Source organism: Carcharhinus amblyrhynchos, chromosome 11, assembly GCF_965287045.1.
Source record: "Carcharhinus amblyrhynchos chromosome 11, sCarAmb.v2.hapA, whole genome shotgun sequence".
In the NCBI taxonomy this organism is placed as follows: domain Eukaryota; kingdom Metazoa; phylum Chordata; class Chondrichthyes; order Carcharhiniformes; family Carcharhinidae; genus Carcharhinus; species Carcharhinus amblyrhynchos.
Genome location: NC_137334.1, coordinates 86,456,421 through 86,471,337, shown reverse-complemented (window position 1 = coordinate 86,471,337; position 14,917 = coordinate 86,456,421). Strand labels below are relative to the sequence as shown.

Here is a 14,917-nt window from a genome sequence, read left to right as displayed (position 1 = left end):
AGCTTTCAGAGGGATTCATCTGACGAAGGGGCAGAGCCCCAAAAACTAGTGGTGTTTGCTACCAAATAAACCTGTTGGACTTTAACTTGGTGTTGTGAGGCTTCTTACTTCCTTTAGGTTTGCCAGAGAAGGTAGACCTGCTCTCTGTCTAATAGTTTTCAAAGGATTTCTACATTACAACTGTGACTATACTTGAGAAACTTCTCCACCAGCTGTGAGGTGCTTTGGGATATTCAGTGACCCTGAAAATCTCCTGGTAACCACACAGTGTACAGTGAAAAGCTTATCTAGGACTGCAATGGGATCTTGGTCATGGCATCACGAGCTGGCCAGCATTTATTGCCCATCCCTGGTTGCCCGAGGGAAGCTGAGAGTCAACCACATTGCTGTGGCTCTGGAATCACATGTAGGCCAAACCTAATGGCAGGGTTTCCTTCACATTAGATGGGTTCAGAGGGTTCATCTAGATGGGTTGAGCTGTAACATGACGCCAATGATCACACTCCCAAAGTATTTCATTTCCTCTAACGTACTTTTGCACGTAAGCGGTACAATGTAAATGAAAAGTTTGTTTCTTGAACAGCTCGGATTGAAGTGCTGTTCTGAGCAACCTGTGCAGGAAATTTGACTATTCAGCTGTTCTATCTGAACCAGTGGGGCAGGGCATTATCTGAAGGATGGCACCTCTGGGAATACAGCACTCCCCGAGTATGCACTGGGAATTCAGACTAGGTTTGTGCTGCAGTAGGTGTGAAACTGAGGGCTCACCTCCAAGCAGCACACAATGTGTTTCAAAACTGACTTCTGTGATTATTCTTACTCAGCTTATTATAGTTGCTGCTGTCATTTCCTGGTATACATGTTGTGACTAACAATAGCGTCCTTTACTGCTGCAGTGTCTCACTAAAGCAGATCCATATCTCATTAACATACTGTTGCACATCTGTGCATTCACATCTGGCTTCTCACATCACCAGAATGATCCCGGAAATGAGAGGCTCATTGTTGAGAAAAGCAGTAAAGTAATATATAGAACATAGAACACTACAGCACAAACAGGCCCTTCGGCCCACAAGTTGCGCCGATCACATCCATATCTACCAAGCCATAGAACTATCTGTAACTCCCAATCCCATTAAATCCCATATACTCATCCAGAAGTCTTTTAAAAGACCCCAGTGAGTTCGCCTCTACCACCACTGATGGCAGCCGATTCCACTCACTCACCACCCTCTGAGCGAAAAACTTACCCCTAACATCTCCTCTGTACTTGCTTCCCAGCACCTTAAACCTGTGTCCTCTCGTAGCGACCATTTCAGCCCTGGGAAATAGTCTCCGAGAATCCACCCTATCTATTCCTCTCAACATTTTATAAACCTCTGTCAGGTCACCTCTCAAGCTTCATATTTCCAGGGAGGAGATCTAGCTCCCTCAACCTATCTTCATAAGGCATGCCTCCCAATCCAGGCAACATCCTTGTAAATCTCCTCTGCACCCTCTCAATAGCCTCTACATCCTTCTTATAGTGAGGCGACCAGAATTGCGCACAGTACTCCAAGTGGGGTCTGACAAGGGTCTTATAAAGTTGCAGCATTATCTCCCGACTCCTAAACTCAATCCCTCGATGAATGAAGGCCAGTACACCATACGCCTTCTTGACCACATCCTCCACCTGCGAGGCCGATTTGAGCGTCTTATGGACCCGGACCCCAAGATCCTTCTGCTCCTCAACACTTTCAATATACCAAAGATTATCTGATTGACACACAAGTCATTGGTATGCCTTTTTGCAAATATTTTTCCCCTTAAGACATTCTATTTTCTGAAACTATACCACATTTGGCTGTTATGTGGACAGACAAACACAAGCAGCCAAAAGCAAACTTGCAATTGCCAACTGGATTATTATTTTCCAAAGGTTACCTCAAAGTCACTTTTCTCCCTTCACGAAGGCACTCCAATCTTCCAACCACCTTCATCTAATGAGCAATGCCATTCATTCCATTTAATCTCCTCCAGTTCCCACCACTCTCTTTACACTCCCCACTCCCAACTGATATTGGCATATATCTCTTCCTATTTCAGTTTACACAAACTTTCCCTTCCACCCCTGCTTTCCATTCATTATGGCACGTTCCACTCCCTCCTTTAGTTCATGCCAGGGCTCTCCTTCTTCCAATCAGTTTTTTAAAAATATCCTTATAGGAAACCATAGCAAAACAAATTTATTGCTTAACCTTTGCCTTGAGGTCATTAAGAGTCAACTCTGTAATGTGGGGTGGGAGTCACATATAAGTTGGACTTGGTAGGGATAGCTGGTCCCTCCCCGAAAAACATGAGTAATTCAATTGTGTTTTAACAACAAACATGCAACTTCCACTATTTTTCTAGTGTCACAAGTGATGAGATTTATTGAATTCAATTTCATGATTTTCCATAATAAAATATGTATTCATGATCTCAGAGCTCCCTATCCATACCCATTCTAGCATCTTTAATTTTCTCTCCCTCATGTATGCTGTTGATGTTGCTGTGATTGCATGCATACAATGTTTATTTATTAGTCACAAGTAGCTTACATTCACACTGCAATGAAGTTACCCTCTAGTCGCCACACTCCGGCGCCTGTTCGGCTACACTGAGGGAGAATCTAGCATGGGCAATTCACCTGACCTGCACATCGTTGGACTGTGGGAGGAAACTGGAGCACCCAAAAGGAAACCCACGCAGACACGGGGAGAACATGCAGATTCCACAGAAACAGTGACCCAAGCTGGGAATCGAACCCGGGTCCCTGGCACTGTAAGGCAACAGTGCTAATCTCTGTGCCACTGTGCTGCCCAATAGATGGATATTAGGGAACTTGGAGAAATAAATAGTGATGTCTTGTGGAGTGTGCATATAACAGAGAAGGAGGTGCTGGAAGTCTTAAAGGTAGATAAATCCCCGGGACCTGATGAAGTGTATCCCAGGACATTGTGGGAAGCTAGGGAGGAAATTGTGGGTCACTAGCAGAGGTATTTGAATCATCAATAGTTACAGGTGAAGTGCCTGAAGATTGGAGGGTGGCAAATGTTATGCCTTTGTTCAAGAAGGGCTGCAGGGAAGAGCCTAGGGACTACAGGCCAGTGAACCTCACATCTGTAGTGGTAAGTTGTTGGAAGATATTTTGAGAGACAGGATGTACAGGCATTCAGAGATGCAAGGACTGATTAGGGACAATCAGCATGGCTTTGTGAGTGGAAAATTATGTCTCATAAATTTGACTGCAGGGGTAACCAAGAAGGTAGATGAGGGCAGTGCAGTTGAAGTTATCTACATGGACTTTAGCAAGGCCTTTGACAAGGTACCACATGGTAGGTTGTTGCTTAAGGTTAAACTTCACAGGATCCAGGGTGAGGTAGCCAAATGGAAACAAAATTGGTTGAATGACTGAAGACAGAGGGTGGTTGTAGAGGGTTGTTTTTCAAACTGGAGGCCTATGACCAGCGGTGTGCCTCAGGGATCAGTGCTGTAATTTGTCATTTACATTCATGATTTGGATGAGAATTTAGTCGACATGGTTAATAAGTTTGCAGGTGACACTAAGATTGGTGGCATAGTGGACAGTGAAGAAGGTTATCTAGGATTGCAATGGGATCTTGATCAATTGGGCCAGTGGGCTGACAAATGGCAGATGGAGTTCAGTTTAGATAAATGCGAGGTGGTGAATTTTGGTTGATCAAACCAGGGCAGGACTTACTCAGTTAATATTAGGATGTTGGGGAGAGTTACAGAACAAAGAAATCTTGGGGTATAGGTTCACAGCTCCTTGAAAGTGGAGTCACAGATGGACAGAATGGTGAAGAAGGCATTCGGCATGCTTGATTTCATTGGTCAGAACATTGAATACAGTATTTATGATCTATAACCTACATGCATTGGATGGGATTGTCCAATCCTACCCATTGCCAGGATCAATCGGTTCCATTGAAACTCAATGGCTAGAATCTTCCAATCTCGCATGCCTCACCACCGCTGCCAATGAGGTTGGAGAATTTGATGTTCAGTGCAGCAACGGGACTGGAGAATCGCAGCTGTGGGTGAGGTCGGAGAGTTCTGACCAATGGCTCTGCTATAATAATCTCCCACAGCGGTTTTTCCAACGACGGGGCTGGAAAACCCCGGCCAATCTCTTTAAACAATAGACAACAGGAGTGAACCGTACAGCTGTGCTTTTTGGTCAGGGCAGAGCTGGCAACGTTGTTGTTATTCCTTTCCAATGTTGACTGCCTTCATGATTTCTTCTTCACAAAAGCTTGTTGTCTGTTTCCCACTAAACCTTGTCAATGATAATTGATTATGACATGACAAGTGTTACTGTGAACACAGCAGAAAAGATGTCTTTTCTTCAGAATAACTGATGCCGATTTCTTTTCATCCCATTCTTGCATCTTTCCGTTTCTCATTTCAAAATTACCTTGGCTACCTGTTTCCCAATATGACATCAAAAATCAGTCTTACAACCCTCAAAGCTCCAGCACACAATTAAAGATCAGCGTAAGCAAATTGTACTCTGACAAATCAACCTCAAAACATCATGAGAATGAATAACTCAGTTGTTTAATTTAGAAAACAACGATTGCCATCACACGAAATTAAACTGAATTCTAACCCTACAGATGTGAACTGGAATTTGAATGCCTCACCAGTCTCGCCACAGGACAACCTCCTGGATTGGGTGTTCGTTAATTCTGGACTTACCCTTAAATGCTTGCATGCTATCCACATCAACTGCTCTTTGTGGTAGCAAGTCCCATATTCTTACCACTCTTTGGAGAAGGAAGGTTTTCTTGAATTCCTTATTAGGTTCATTCGTGTTTATCTTGCGTTTATATGGTCATTAGTTCAGGCCAATCCTGTAAGTGGAAACTTCTTTTCCACGCCTGCTATTGAACCTCTTCATAATTTCAATGATGTTCATTAGGTCAACTCCTCAGTGTTTCTCAGAACCCCAACTTGTTCAGTTTATACAGTAAATGATAGAACTCTTAGGAGTACTGATAGGCAGTGAGATCTGGGTATACATGTCCACCGTTCACTGAAAGTGGCAACACATGTGGATAAAGTAGTCAAGAAGGCATACAGCATGCTTGCCTTCATCAGTCTGGGCATTGAGTATAAAAATTGGCAGGTCATGCTGCAGCTGTAGAGAACCTTAGTTAAGCCTCATTTAGAATGTTGTGTACAATCCTGGTCTCCACACTACCAGAAGGATGTGGATGCTGTGGAGAGGATACAGAAGAGATTTACCAGCTTGTTGCTTGATCTGGATGGTATTAGCTATGAGGAGAGGTTGGATAAACTTGGTTTGTTCTTACTGGAATGACGGAGGTTGGGGGATGACCTAATAGAGGTTTGCAAGATTATGAGTGGCGTGGACACAGTGGATGGTCAGATGCTCTTTCCTAGGGTAGAAAAGTCAAGTACTCAGCGACATAGATTTAAAGTACGTGGGGAAAAGTTTAGAGGAAATGTGCAGGGCAAGTTTTTTACACAGAGGATGGTGAATGTCTGGAACACGTTGCCTGGGGAGGTGGTGGGAACAGGTACGATTGCAGCATTTAAGGAGCATTCAGATAAATACATGAATAGGACGGAAATGGGGAAGGATACGGACTCTGTAAGTATATACGGTTTTAATTTAGGCAGGCATCATGATCGGTGGAGACTTGGAGGGCCGAAAGGCCTGTTCCTGTGCTGTATTGTTCTTTGTTTTTCCCTGATGTGTGTGAATTCAGTGGGATATTTCACTGGGATAAATGGGACACTTATACATGTGACAATGGAATCACAGTTCGGCTGTTGGACAGGCTTGGTAGGTCAACACTGTGGCTTAAGCCCACACTGTAGGCAGCCTACATCACCATGGCAGTGAAGAATTTCCATTCCTGTGGCATAGCCAATTATCACCGAATTATGGGCAGTTTTGCACTGAAGTCTCACATCCATTAAGAGCCGGATTGAGGCTGTCCAGGTTAATTTGGCTGGAGGTTCTCATGGACGACTGAGGAGAAGAGGCTTTAATCACATCAATTTGTGCTGGATTAGAAGTCAGTTCTCAGCGGTGAAAAGATAGTGTAGTAACCCAGGGTGCCACCAAATATCAAATTATACTTGCTTATCTCATTCATAAGCTCATTCTTCAGATATCAGGGAAGTGTTATACTAATCCAATGCGTCAGAATGCAGGCTGTGCACTCTGATCGCAACAAAGATTTCTAATTTCAACCTGGAGTTCCAATGATAAGATTGAAGTTGAGTTGTCAAGTCTACGTACACCACTTAGTGGTTGACCAAAGAACAACACTTGATAATTAAGCTGCATCTTTCTTTCAGTCCATGGAACCACAAAGTCTCATTGCCCTACCACTATTTTAACAATCATTGTTACTTTTAGTGGTATTGTACTTTCTAAAAATTCAGTTCATGGGATGTGGACATCACTGGCTGGGCCAGCATTTATTGCCCATTCCTGAGGGCATTGAAGGGTCAATCACCTTGCTGTGTGTCTGGAAACACGTGTAGGTCAGACCAGGTGAAGATAACAGGTTTCCTTGCCTAAAGGACATTAGTGAATCAGATGGGTTTTTACAACAATCAACAATGGTCATCATTAGACTCAAGTTTCATAGATTCAAATTTCACCATCTGCCATGATGGGATTTTGAACTCAGGTCTCTGGATTACGAATCCAGCGACAATACCACTACACCACCATCTCTCCTACAAAGAATCAGATGGTGCAGACAGAGATGATTTGGGCCATCATTTCCATGTTATTTGAAAGAGCCATTCACTCCTCATAGCCTTACACATTGCTTTCGCTTTGCATATTTTTCCTTCATGGGTTGTGATCACTGATGGCAAGAACAGCATTTGTTGGTGATCTCCAATTGCTCTTGAAGAAAGAGGTTTGCTATGTATCTTCAGAGGGCAGTTAAGATAGTTGTGGGTCTGGAGTCACATAGATGAGACCAGGTAAGGAGGCTAGACTTCCCATCTCCAAAGGGTATTTGTGAACCTGATAGGAGTTTATAACAATTAATGATTGTTTCAGAGTCACTATTATTCAGACTAGCTTTCCATTCCAAAACTTATCAATTGAATTTCACCAATGAAATACCATGGTGAGATTTGAACCCATGTCCCCAGTGCATTAGCCTAGATGATAGGTAGACTAATGCACAGACTTTGCTACAATGCTACCATGCCCCCTTCAAGTAGGCATTCAATTCCATTGTTAAAGTTGCTGTCTCCACCAAAATGAGTCAAATGCTGTAAACTTCTATGATTCTATGTTTCGCCCTTTTCAAATCACAACAATTTGCTGCATGTAAAACAATATCCTCTCATCTCACCTCTGGTTCTTTTATGCTTTTGCCATTTAACACTGTATCCTCGTCTTCGAATCTATTTACTATCTGTTGGTTTTGGCCTTTATCTGAAATGAAATCCCAGCCAGAAGGGCTTTCCTGAAAGCTAACAGCAGGTATAGAAAACCAATCCTACAGATCAGACCAAGTTGTTATAGAGTCAGAGGGGACAATCTTACCAAAAATATTCTAAGTCCTGAGCAATTGGGAAAATAAGAGAAATAAGCGCTATTTTTTGGGGGGTGACTTCGGCAAGAAAATCTTGACAAATTTGTTTTCTGCCAGAAGAGGGAGTGGGCGAGGCCCAAACCACCCGAAATCCGGCTGATGGCAGCAGAGGACACAATTTCACATGTGCAGATTTCTGGTCTCTGTAATCACAGACAATTTCACTGCCTTTCCTAGCTACAGCTGGCTTTAAGGGAGCAGTGCTCAACAGCTGATCACCCTCTCTCCTCCCCACCAAGCTAATCGTAAACCCTCTGATTACAGCAGTTCTCCCCACCTCTCCCCACTGACCACTGCTGCAAAGATGCAGTGGTTCCCTCCCCCCTTAGTGAAAGATCTACCCACAGTCTAACCCTGTCCCCACCCCTCAGGCCCCAACCCTTTGGCATTGCCCGGTGCCTGCTGGGAACTGGCACTGTGTCAGACTCCTCCAACACTCCAAAGATGTGCAAGTTAAGTGGATTGGCCATGTTGAAGTGTTCCAAGATGTGTAGGTTAGGGAGACTAGTGGGGAAATCTGTGGGCTTATGGGGATCAGACGGAGGATGGGCTAGGTAAGATGCTCTGTCAGAGTCAGTGCAGACATTTAATCTCAGGAATTTAGTTTGCAAATGTTCTGAACATGAATAATTTCTTGGTGGTACAGAATTGAGTAGAGTTGAAAGAAAAGACATAGGCCAGAACTCTACTACCTTGCTTTCCCAGAATCGGAGCTGATGAGGAACTGACAATGGAAAACCTCGTTGACCTCGGGCAGGAATTTCCAGGCTCACCCGAGCGAGGCTGTAAAATCCCACCCATGCTGTTGAAGCTTTTCATATTGCATTCATCAGGACAGAAATGCATGAATATCAAATCTTGATGGGCGAAACAGCTTCATTCTGCATTGTAGGGGTTCTATGATTCTATAATTCTACGCCAAGAGCTTTTAAGCACTTTAAAAGCTCAGACGTTATGTGAAATTTGTGCAAGATCTTAGTTAATCACAGTATTGTGTGCAGTGCGAAGCACTCACCTTGAACTTCCAACCTCAGCCCTCTGCCTAGCCACTGTCTGAGGCTGAGCCAAGGCTACCTATGGTATCCTATTTCACCCTGAGCTCATCTTCAGACTCCATTTCCTTTCCACCATCAAGACGTCCACCTCCATAACATCACCCATCTCCAACCCTCACCCAGCTCAGCTGCAGATGTAATCCTCACCCGTGCTCTGTTTCCTCTAGACCTGACTATTCCGATGCTCGCCTGGGCAGTCTCCCGCCTTTCCCACCCTGGGAACCTGAGCACATCAAAAACTAGTTCAAAACTATGATGGATTATTATTCAATAAGCGATGATGGATTGGGCAAGTGGGTGGTGGGTGGTAACTCAATCACATTGCGCCCATTGTAGGGGCAGGAAATGCCCAACATCGATGAATGTGACAATGGCTTGGGCATCTGTGTTTTCATAGAACCTGTACAGATTGGCATCTATGATATTTTTCCTAAATTGGAAGAACGTGAGAGTCTTACATTTGTGTGTTGGAAGTCAGAGAAGATAAGAAGAGTTTGCATTTCTAAAGCACCTTTCACAACTTCAGGATGCATCAAACTACTCTTCCGCCAACAAAGTAATTTTTGAAGTGTCCCTACTGTTGAAATTCTTTCACAGGAAGCTCCCACAAAGGACCAGGGCAGCTGACTCAGTCTTCTCAGGATAAATATCATTCAGAACAGTGAAACACTTCTTTTAATCCACATGAGAGGATAGACAGAAGCTTGGTTTAATGCTTATCTAAAGGATGGCACCCCTGAGAGTGCAATGTTTCCTTGATACACGATGTAATGTAATGTAATGGTTTATCAGCAAGTACAGAGCAGGGAAGAATTGGGAGAGCAAAAGAAAATTTTGGTTGATTTATTCTTGTCGTATTTATACAACGAAAAGTATTGTTTCTTGCATGTTATACAGGCAAAGCATACCATTCAAAGAGAAGGAAGGGAGAGAGTGTAGAACGTAGTATTATTGGATCACAGCATCCTTGCAGTGCAGAAGGAAGCCACTCGACCCATTGAGTCTGTACCGCCCACAATCCCACCCAGGCCCTATCCCCATACCCTGCGCATTTATGCTAACTAGTCCCTTAAGGGGCAATTTAGCATTGCCAATCCACCTAATCCGCACATCTTTGGACTCTGGGAGGAAACCGGAGCACCCAGGGGAAACCCACGCAGACACGGGGAGAATGTGCAGACTCTGCACAGACAGTGACCCAAGCCAGAAATCAAAATAGTTAGGGTGTAGAGAAAGGTCAACTTAGTGTGAGGTAGGTCCATTCGAAAGCAGCAGGGAGAAAGCTGTTCTTGAGTCGGTTGGTATGTAACTTCAGACTTCTGTATCTTTCTCCCGATGGAAGAAAGTGGAAGAGAGAATGTGCAGGACGCATGGGGTCCTCAATTATGCTGGCTGTTTTGCCGGGGCACTGGGAAGCGTAGGCAGTGTCAATTGATGGGAGGCTGGTTTGCGTGATCAGCTGGGCTTCGTTCATGGCTCTTTATGGTTTCTTGCAGTCTTGGGCAGAGCAGGAGCCATACCAAGCTATGATACAACCAGAAAGAGTGCTTTCTGTAGTGCATCTGTAAAAGTTGGTGAGAGCTGTAGTGGACATGCCAAATTTTTTTAGTCTTCTGAGTTTTCTTAACTATTGTGTTGGCATTGGGGGAGACTGGGGTGGGTGGGTGGGTGGGGGGCAGAACCAGGGCAGGATGTTGGTGATCTGGACACTTAAAAACTTGAAGCTGGAGGGGGAGGTTTGTGATCAGATGGAAGGCAAATGGGGCAACGGTATGACACGTACGTTGAGCAGAATCTTCCGGCTGTTCACATGGTGGGATTTTCTGGTCCTGCTGCAGCGAACGGAGATTTGGCTGAGTGCCAAATTCTCTGTCCTTGCTTGCAACTGCAGCAGCGTAAATGGCTGGTAAGATTGTGCCCGTAGCATTTATAGAATAAGTATAGAAATTAAAGTTGGGTCTGTAAATTCAATACGCCATTCTGCCTATTGAGTCTGCGACGACTCTTTGTCATGATGTGGGTATGCTGGCGTTGGACTGGCGTAAACACAGTAAAAAGTCTGACAACACCAGGTTTTAGTCCAAGTCTATTATCAAATAAATAGGTTGGACTAAAACCTGGTGTTGTCAGACTTTTCACTACGACTCTTTGTGACAGAGTATCTTTCCCAAGCCCTCTTCCTCACCCTATCCCTGTAAACATTTTCCATGGATAATCCATCTAATCTACACAACTTGAGACACTAAAGGGCAATTTAGCATGGCCAATTCAGCTAACTGTTTGGAGGTTGGGAGGAAACCAGAGCACCCGGAGAAAACCCACACAGACATGGGGAGAACCTGCAGACTCCACACAGGCTGTGACCCAAGGCTGGAATCGAACCTTGGTCTCTGGAGCTGTGATGCAGCAGTGCTAACCACAGTGCCACCGTGCCACTAACCAGAGGAGGCTAAACTATTACAGAGAAAATGAGGGTGGTCGTTCTGATCTAGTGTCGTTGAACTCGGTTTTGAAGGCAGAAGGCAGGAAGGTGTCTTATCAGAAGATGGGAGGTGGAATTCTCCGACCTCGCCTGCGGCTGGGATTATCTGATCTCGCTGCGGTGAGCGGAGACTTGGCTGAGCATCCTGTGTTCTCGCTGGTAGCTCAGGCTTCTAGAGCAGGATTTCTTTAACCCAATTCTAAGCCCAAGTTAAGCGAGGCACACACCTCACCTGAGGGTAATTCAAAGAGACCCAAGGGGTGAGTTTGCAAAGTGTGTGAGGTCCTGATAGTTCCTCCGTTTCTCACAAACCTTACAATTCTATTTCAGGAAAGGTATTAAGGAGCTGTCCAATTATTCATCAATACTTAGTGCCCTTCAAGCGGGTGAATTTCACTCTGTTGTTGGCAGATAATTGAGGTGCCGCTGTGTTTGAACTTCCTCCTTAACATTCCGAGCAGTAAGAGTGACAGCAGCTTTTCAGTGAGAGTACAGTCCCCACGGAAAGCATGTGTGGGGAACCAAGGACTGCCAAATAACACAAAGGCAGATGCTAAAGTGACGGGGAACCGCAAATGCACCAGGGAAAAGAAAACCTTCAAAATCAACGAAAAATCAAGGCTTCATAATGAATCTAGTTTAACCATTTCTTGTAAATTAGAAAACGTATGTCAAAACCTTAGTTATTTACACTCCCATTATTAACATTCCACATTCCTGGTGCCCACGATTCCATTACCAGCATTCTCATTATTCACACGCTTCCAGTGTCATCCTTGTTTTATCCACACTCCCATTATCCACATTCCGATGTTTTTAATTCCCTTATCAGCAATTGCAGCTCTATTATCCTCATTCTTATTATCTGCATTTCTTATCAGTGGTCTCAATATCCTGACTCCGATTATATATAGTTATAACATCCTCACTCTCACTACCCTCACTCTGATAATCCCCACTTTCAGAGTTTTTGTTTGCACAATCCTACTTCGCTCTCCTCTATCTTCATCTCGCAATCCTAAAGTTAAAGTTTACTTATTAGTCACAAGTAGGCTCACATTAATACTGCAATGAAATTACTGTGAAAATCCCCTAGTCGCCACACTTCGGGTACACTGAGGGTGAATTTAGCATTGCCAATGCACCTAATCAGCATGTCTTTCCTGACTTGTAGAAGGAAACTAGAGCACCCGGAAGAAACCCATGCAGACACAGGGCGAATGTGCAAACTCCTCACAGTCACCCAAGCCAGGATTTGAACCCGGGTCCCTGGCGCTTAGAGGCAGCAGTGCTAACCACTGTGCCACTGTGCTCTTCACCTCATTCCCATAACATAGAAACATAGAAGATAGGAGCAGAAGGAGGCCATTTGGCCCTTCGAGCCTACTCTGCCATTCATTACAATCACGCTTCAACTCAATAGCCTAATCTTACTTTTCCCCATAACCTTTGATCCCATTCACTCCAAGTGCTATAACTAGTCTCACTCTTGTTCACATTATCCTTACTCTCATTATCCCCACTCTGATTTTAATAAGGTTAGAGAAGCTTGGAATGAGCTAAAATCCATGAAAGCATTTCAAATTAATTCCTGCTGGACCCTGTGTCGCTAATCCACCAGCATACGTAGCTCCTGAGTACACTACAGATAGCCCCAGTATTGAACCTCACATCAGCAGTCCTGAGATTTGTACAGAATACGTCCGAGCGCTCACAGCCCGGGTTTGCTTTTACAGAATCGGACGTTGCCGACTTTGATGGGAAGAGCTCAATGTTCTACAGGTTCAACCAGAAGAGCGTGACCACGGTGAAGGATGTTATCTCCCTGAAGTTCAAGACAATGCAAAGCGATGGAGTCGTCCTGCACGGAGAGGGGCAACGGGGAGATTACATCACGCTGGAACTGAGGAAAGGCAAACTCTTGTTGGAGATTAGTTTGGGTAAGGATTCTTGTTCACTCTTGTTGTAAAGCAGCTATTTTGTTCGAGATTGAGGGAGCTCCTGTACTAACAGAATGTTCAAATCAAGCCTAATAATCATGTCTCACTGATGATAGATGAATAAATGAAGTTATAAGAGCTGTTACGAATACACTGAGTTCCAATCACTGAGTAAACCAAGGTACTTTTTTCACAACAAAAACAGAGAAATGCTGGATAATCTCAGCGTGCCTGAGAATATCTGGGGTGAGAGAATAGGTGATCCTTTGTCACAGCCCTGAGGAAGGGTCATCTGTAATCAGAAAGGTTGACTCTGCTGTCAGACCTGTTGAGATTTTCCAGCATTTTTCTGTTTCAGATTCCAGCATCCGCAGTATTTTGCATTTATCAAGTTGTTTTTATTGCCTTACTTCAAGGCATTCTTTTGAGCTTTGTGGATCACCCAGTTCTATTTATATAGAAACATGCATTGAAACTAGAAAGAGGAGTAGGCCATTTGGCCCTTCGAGCCTGCTCCACCGTTCATTTTGATGACTGCTCATCAAATTTAATATCTGATTCCGCCCCCCTCTGCCCATATCCTTGATCTCTTTAGCCCAAGAACTTTATCTGATTTCTTCTTGAAATCACACAACTTTTTGGCTTCAACTGTTTTCTCTGATCGTGAATTCCACAGCTTCACCATTCTCTGGGTGAAGGAAGTTCTTTTTAGCTCAGTTCTAAAAAGTTTACCCCTTATCCTCAAACTAGGACCCCTCATTCTGGATTACGATCAGGAACATTGTTTCTGAATCTACCCTATCTAATCCGTTAGAATTTTATAAGTTTCTGTGAGATCCCCTCTCACTCTTCTAAACTCCAGTGAATACAATCCTAACTGGCTAACTCTCTTCTCATATAACAGACTTGTCATCCCAGGAATCAGCCTGGTAACCCTATGCTGCGCTCTTTCTATAGCAAAGACATCCTGCCTTGGATTTGTTTGCAATTAAGGATTATCGTATCTGAATAAATTAGATCCCATTTATTTGGCATTGCATTACATTGTACTTTCCAAGATGTTTTCAATATTTTAAGGAATTTTGGACAAATGCCACATTTCCAATTTGGAGATGAAGTCAAAGGCGTTTGAGTTGGAGATAAAACTCCAATAGATAGGGTTGTTTCCCTGACTTGGACTATCTTTTAACACACGTCTTAGCTGGCAATGTAAAATTTGCTTTCAGATTCTAGAATCTCACCTATTGTTCCATTAAAAACAACCACAAATCAGTGGGCTTGCCACGAAAGCAGGCATCCCCCAGTACTCCCAGTACCATGAACCGTGCCTTCTGTTTCCCATGAGGCAGTCTCTTGGTTTGAAATATGCCATCCAGGGAACTCACTGCATGGAGGTCAGTTATGTCCCTGCATGGAATGGCAGACTTGCCATCTCACTCAATGGTTTGGATTAAGTGTTTTTTGGCTTGTCCAAAACACGGAAGGATGGCCCAGCTTCTGAATTTCATTCCTGTGTTCAGTCTTGTTGGTGAATAGGGGGAAGAAAGACCCAATGCAATGATCTGCAAACATAGTAAAATCAGGTAAGTTCCTTGCCTATGGGCCCAAAGGAATGCAGAGCAACGGGCCACCCCAGAAACACAGAGGCTAACAGGAAATGGCAAATGGCCCAGAAGTGGGACTGGGCTATAATGCCAATGGCACTGGACAATGTTACGTAACTCCAGCTGCCTGTGCAAGATGTGTCCACTATTGGAGGACTGATATTTTGGGTCACGAAAACAGAAAGTGCTGAAA

The 14,917-nt window shown here is 44.0% G+C and overlaps 1 protein-coding gene across 1 annotated transcript in view; it reads left to right on the top strand.

Annotated features, from left to right (window-relative positions):
* The window catches only part of LOC145349767 (contactin-associated protein-like 5), an 803,770-nt gene that overhangs the window by 387,198 nt on the left and 401,655 nt on the right, over nucleotides 1-14,917 (top strand). The window contains exon 5 of the mRNA XM_080198309.1: nucleotides 12,917-13,120. Within this exon, the coding sequence (XP_080054435.1) occupies nucleotides 12,917-13,120 (204 nt within the window). The remainder of the gene's footprint in view (nucleotides 1-12,916; nucleotides 13,121-14,917) is intronic.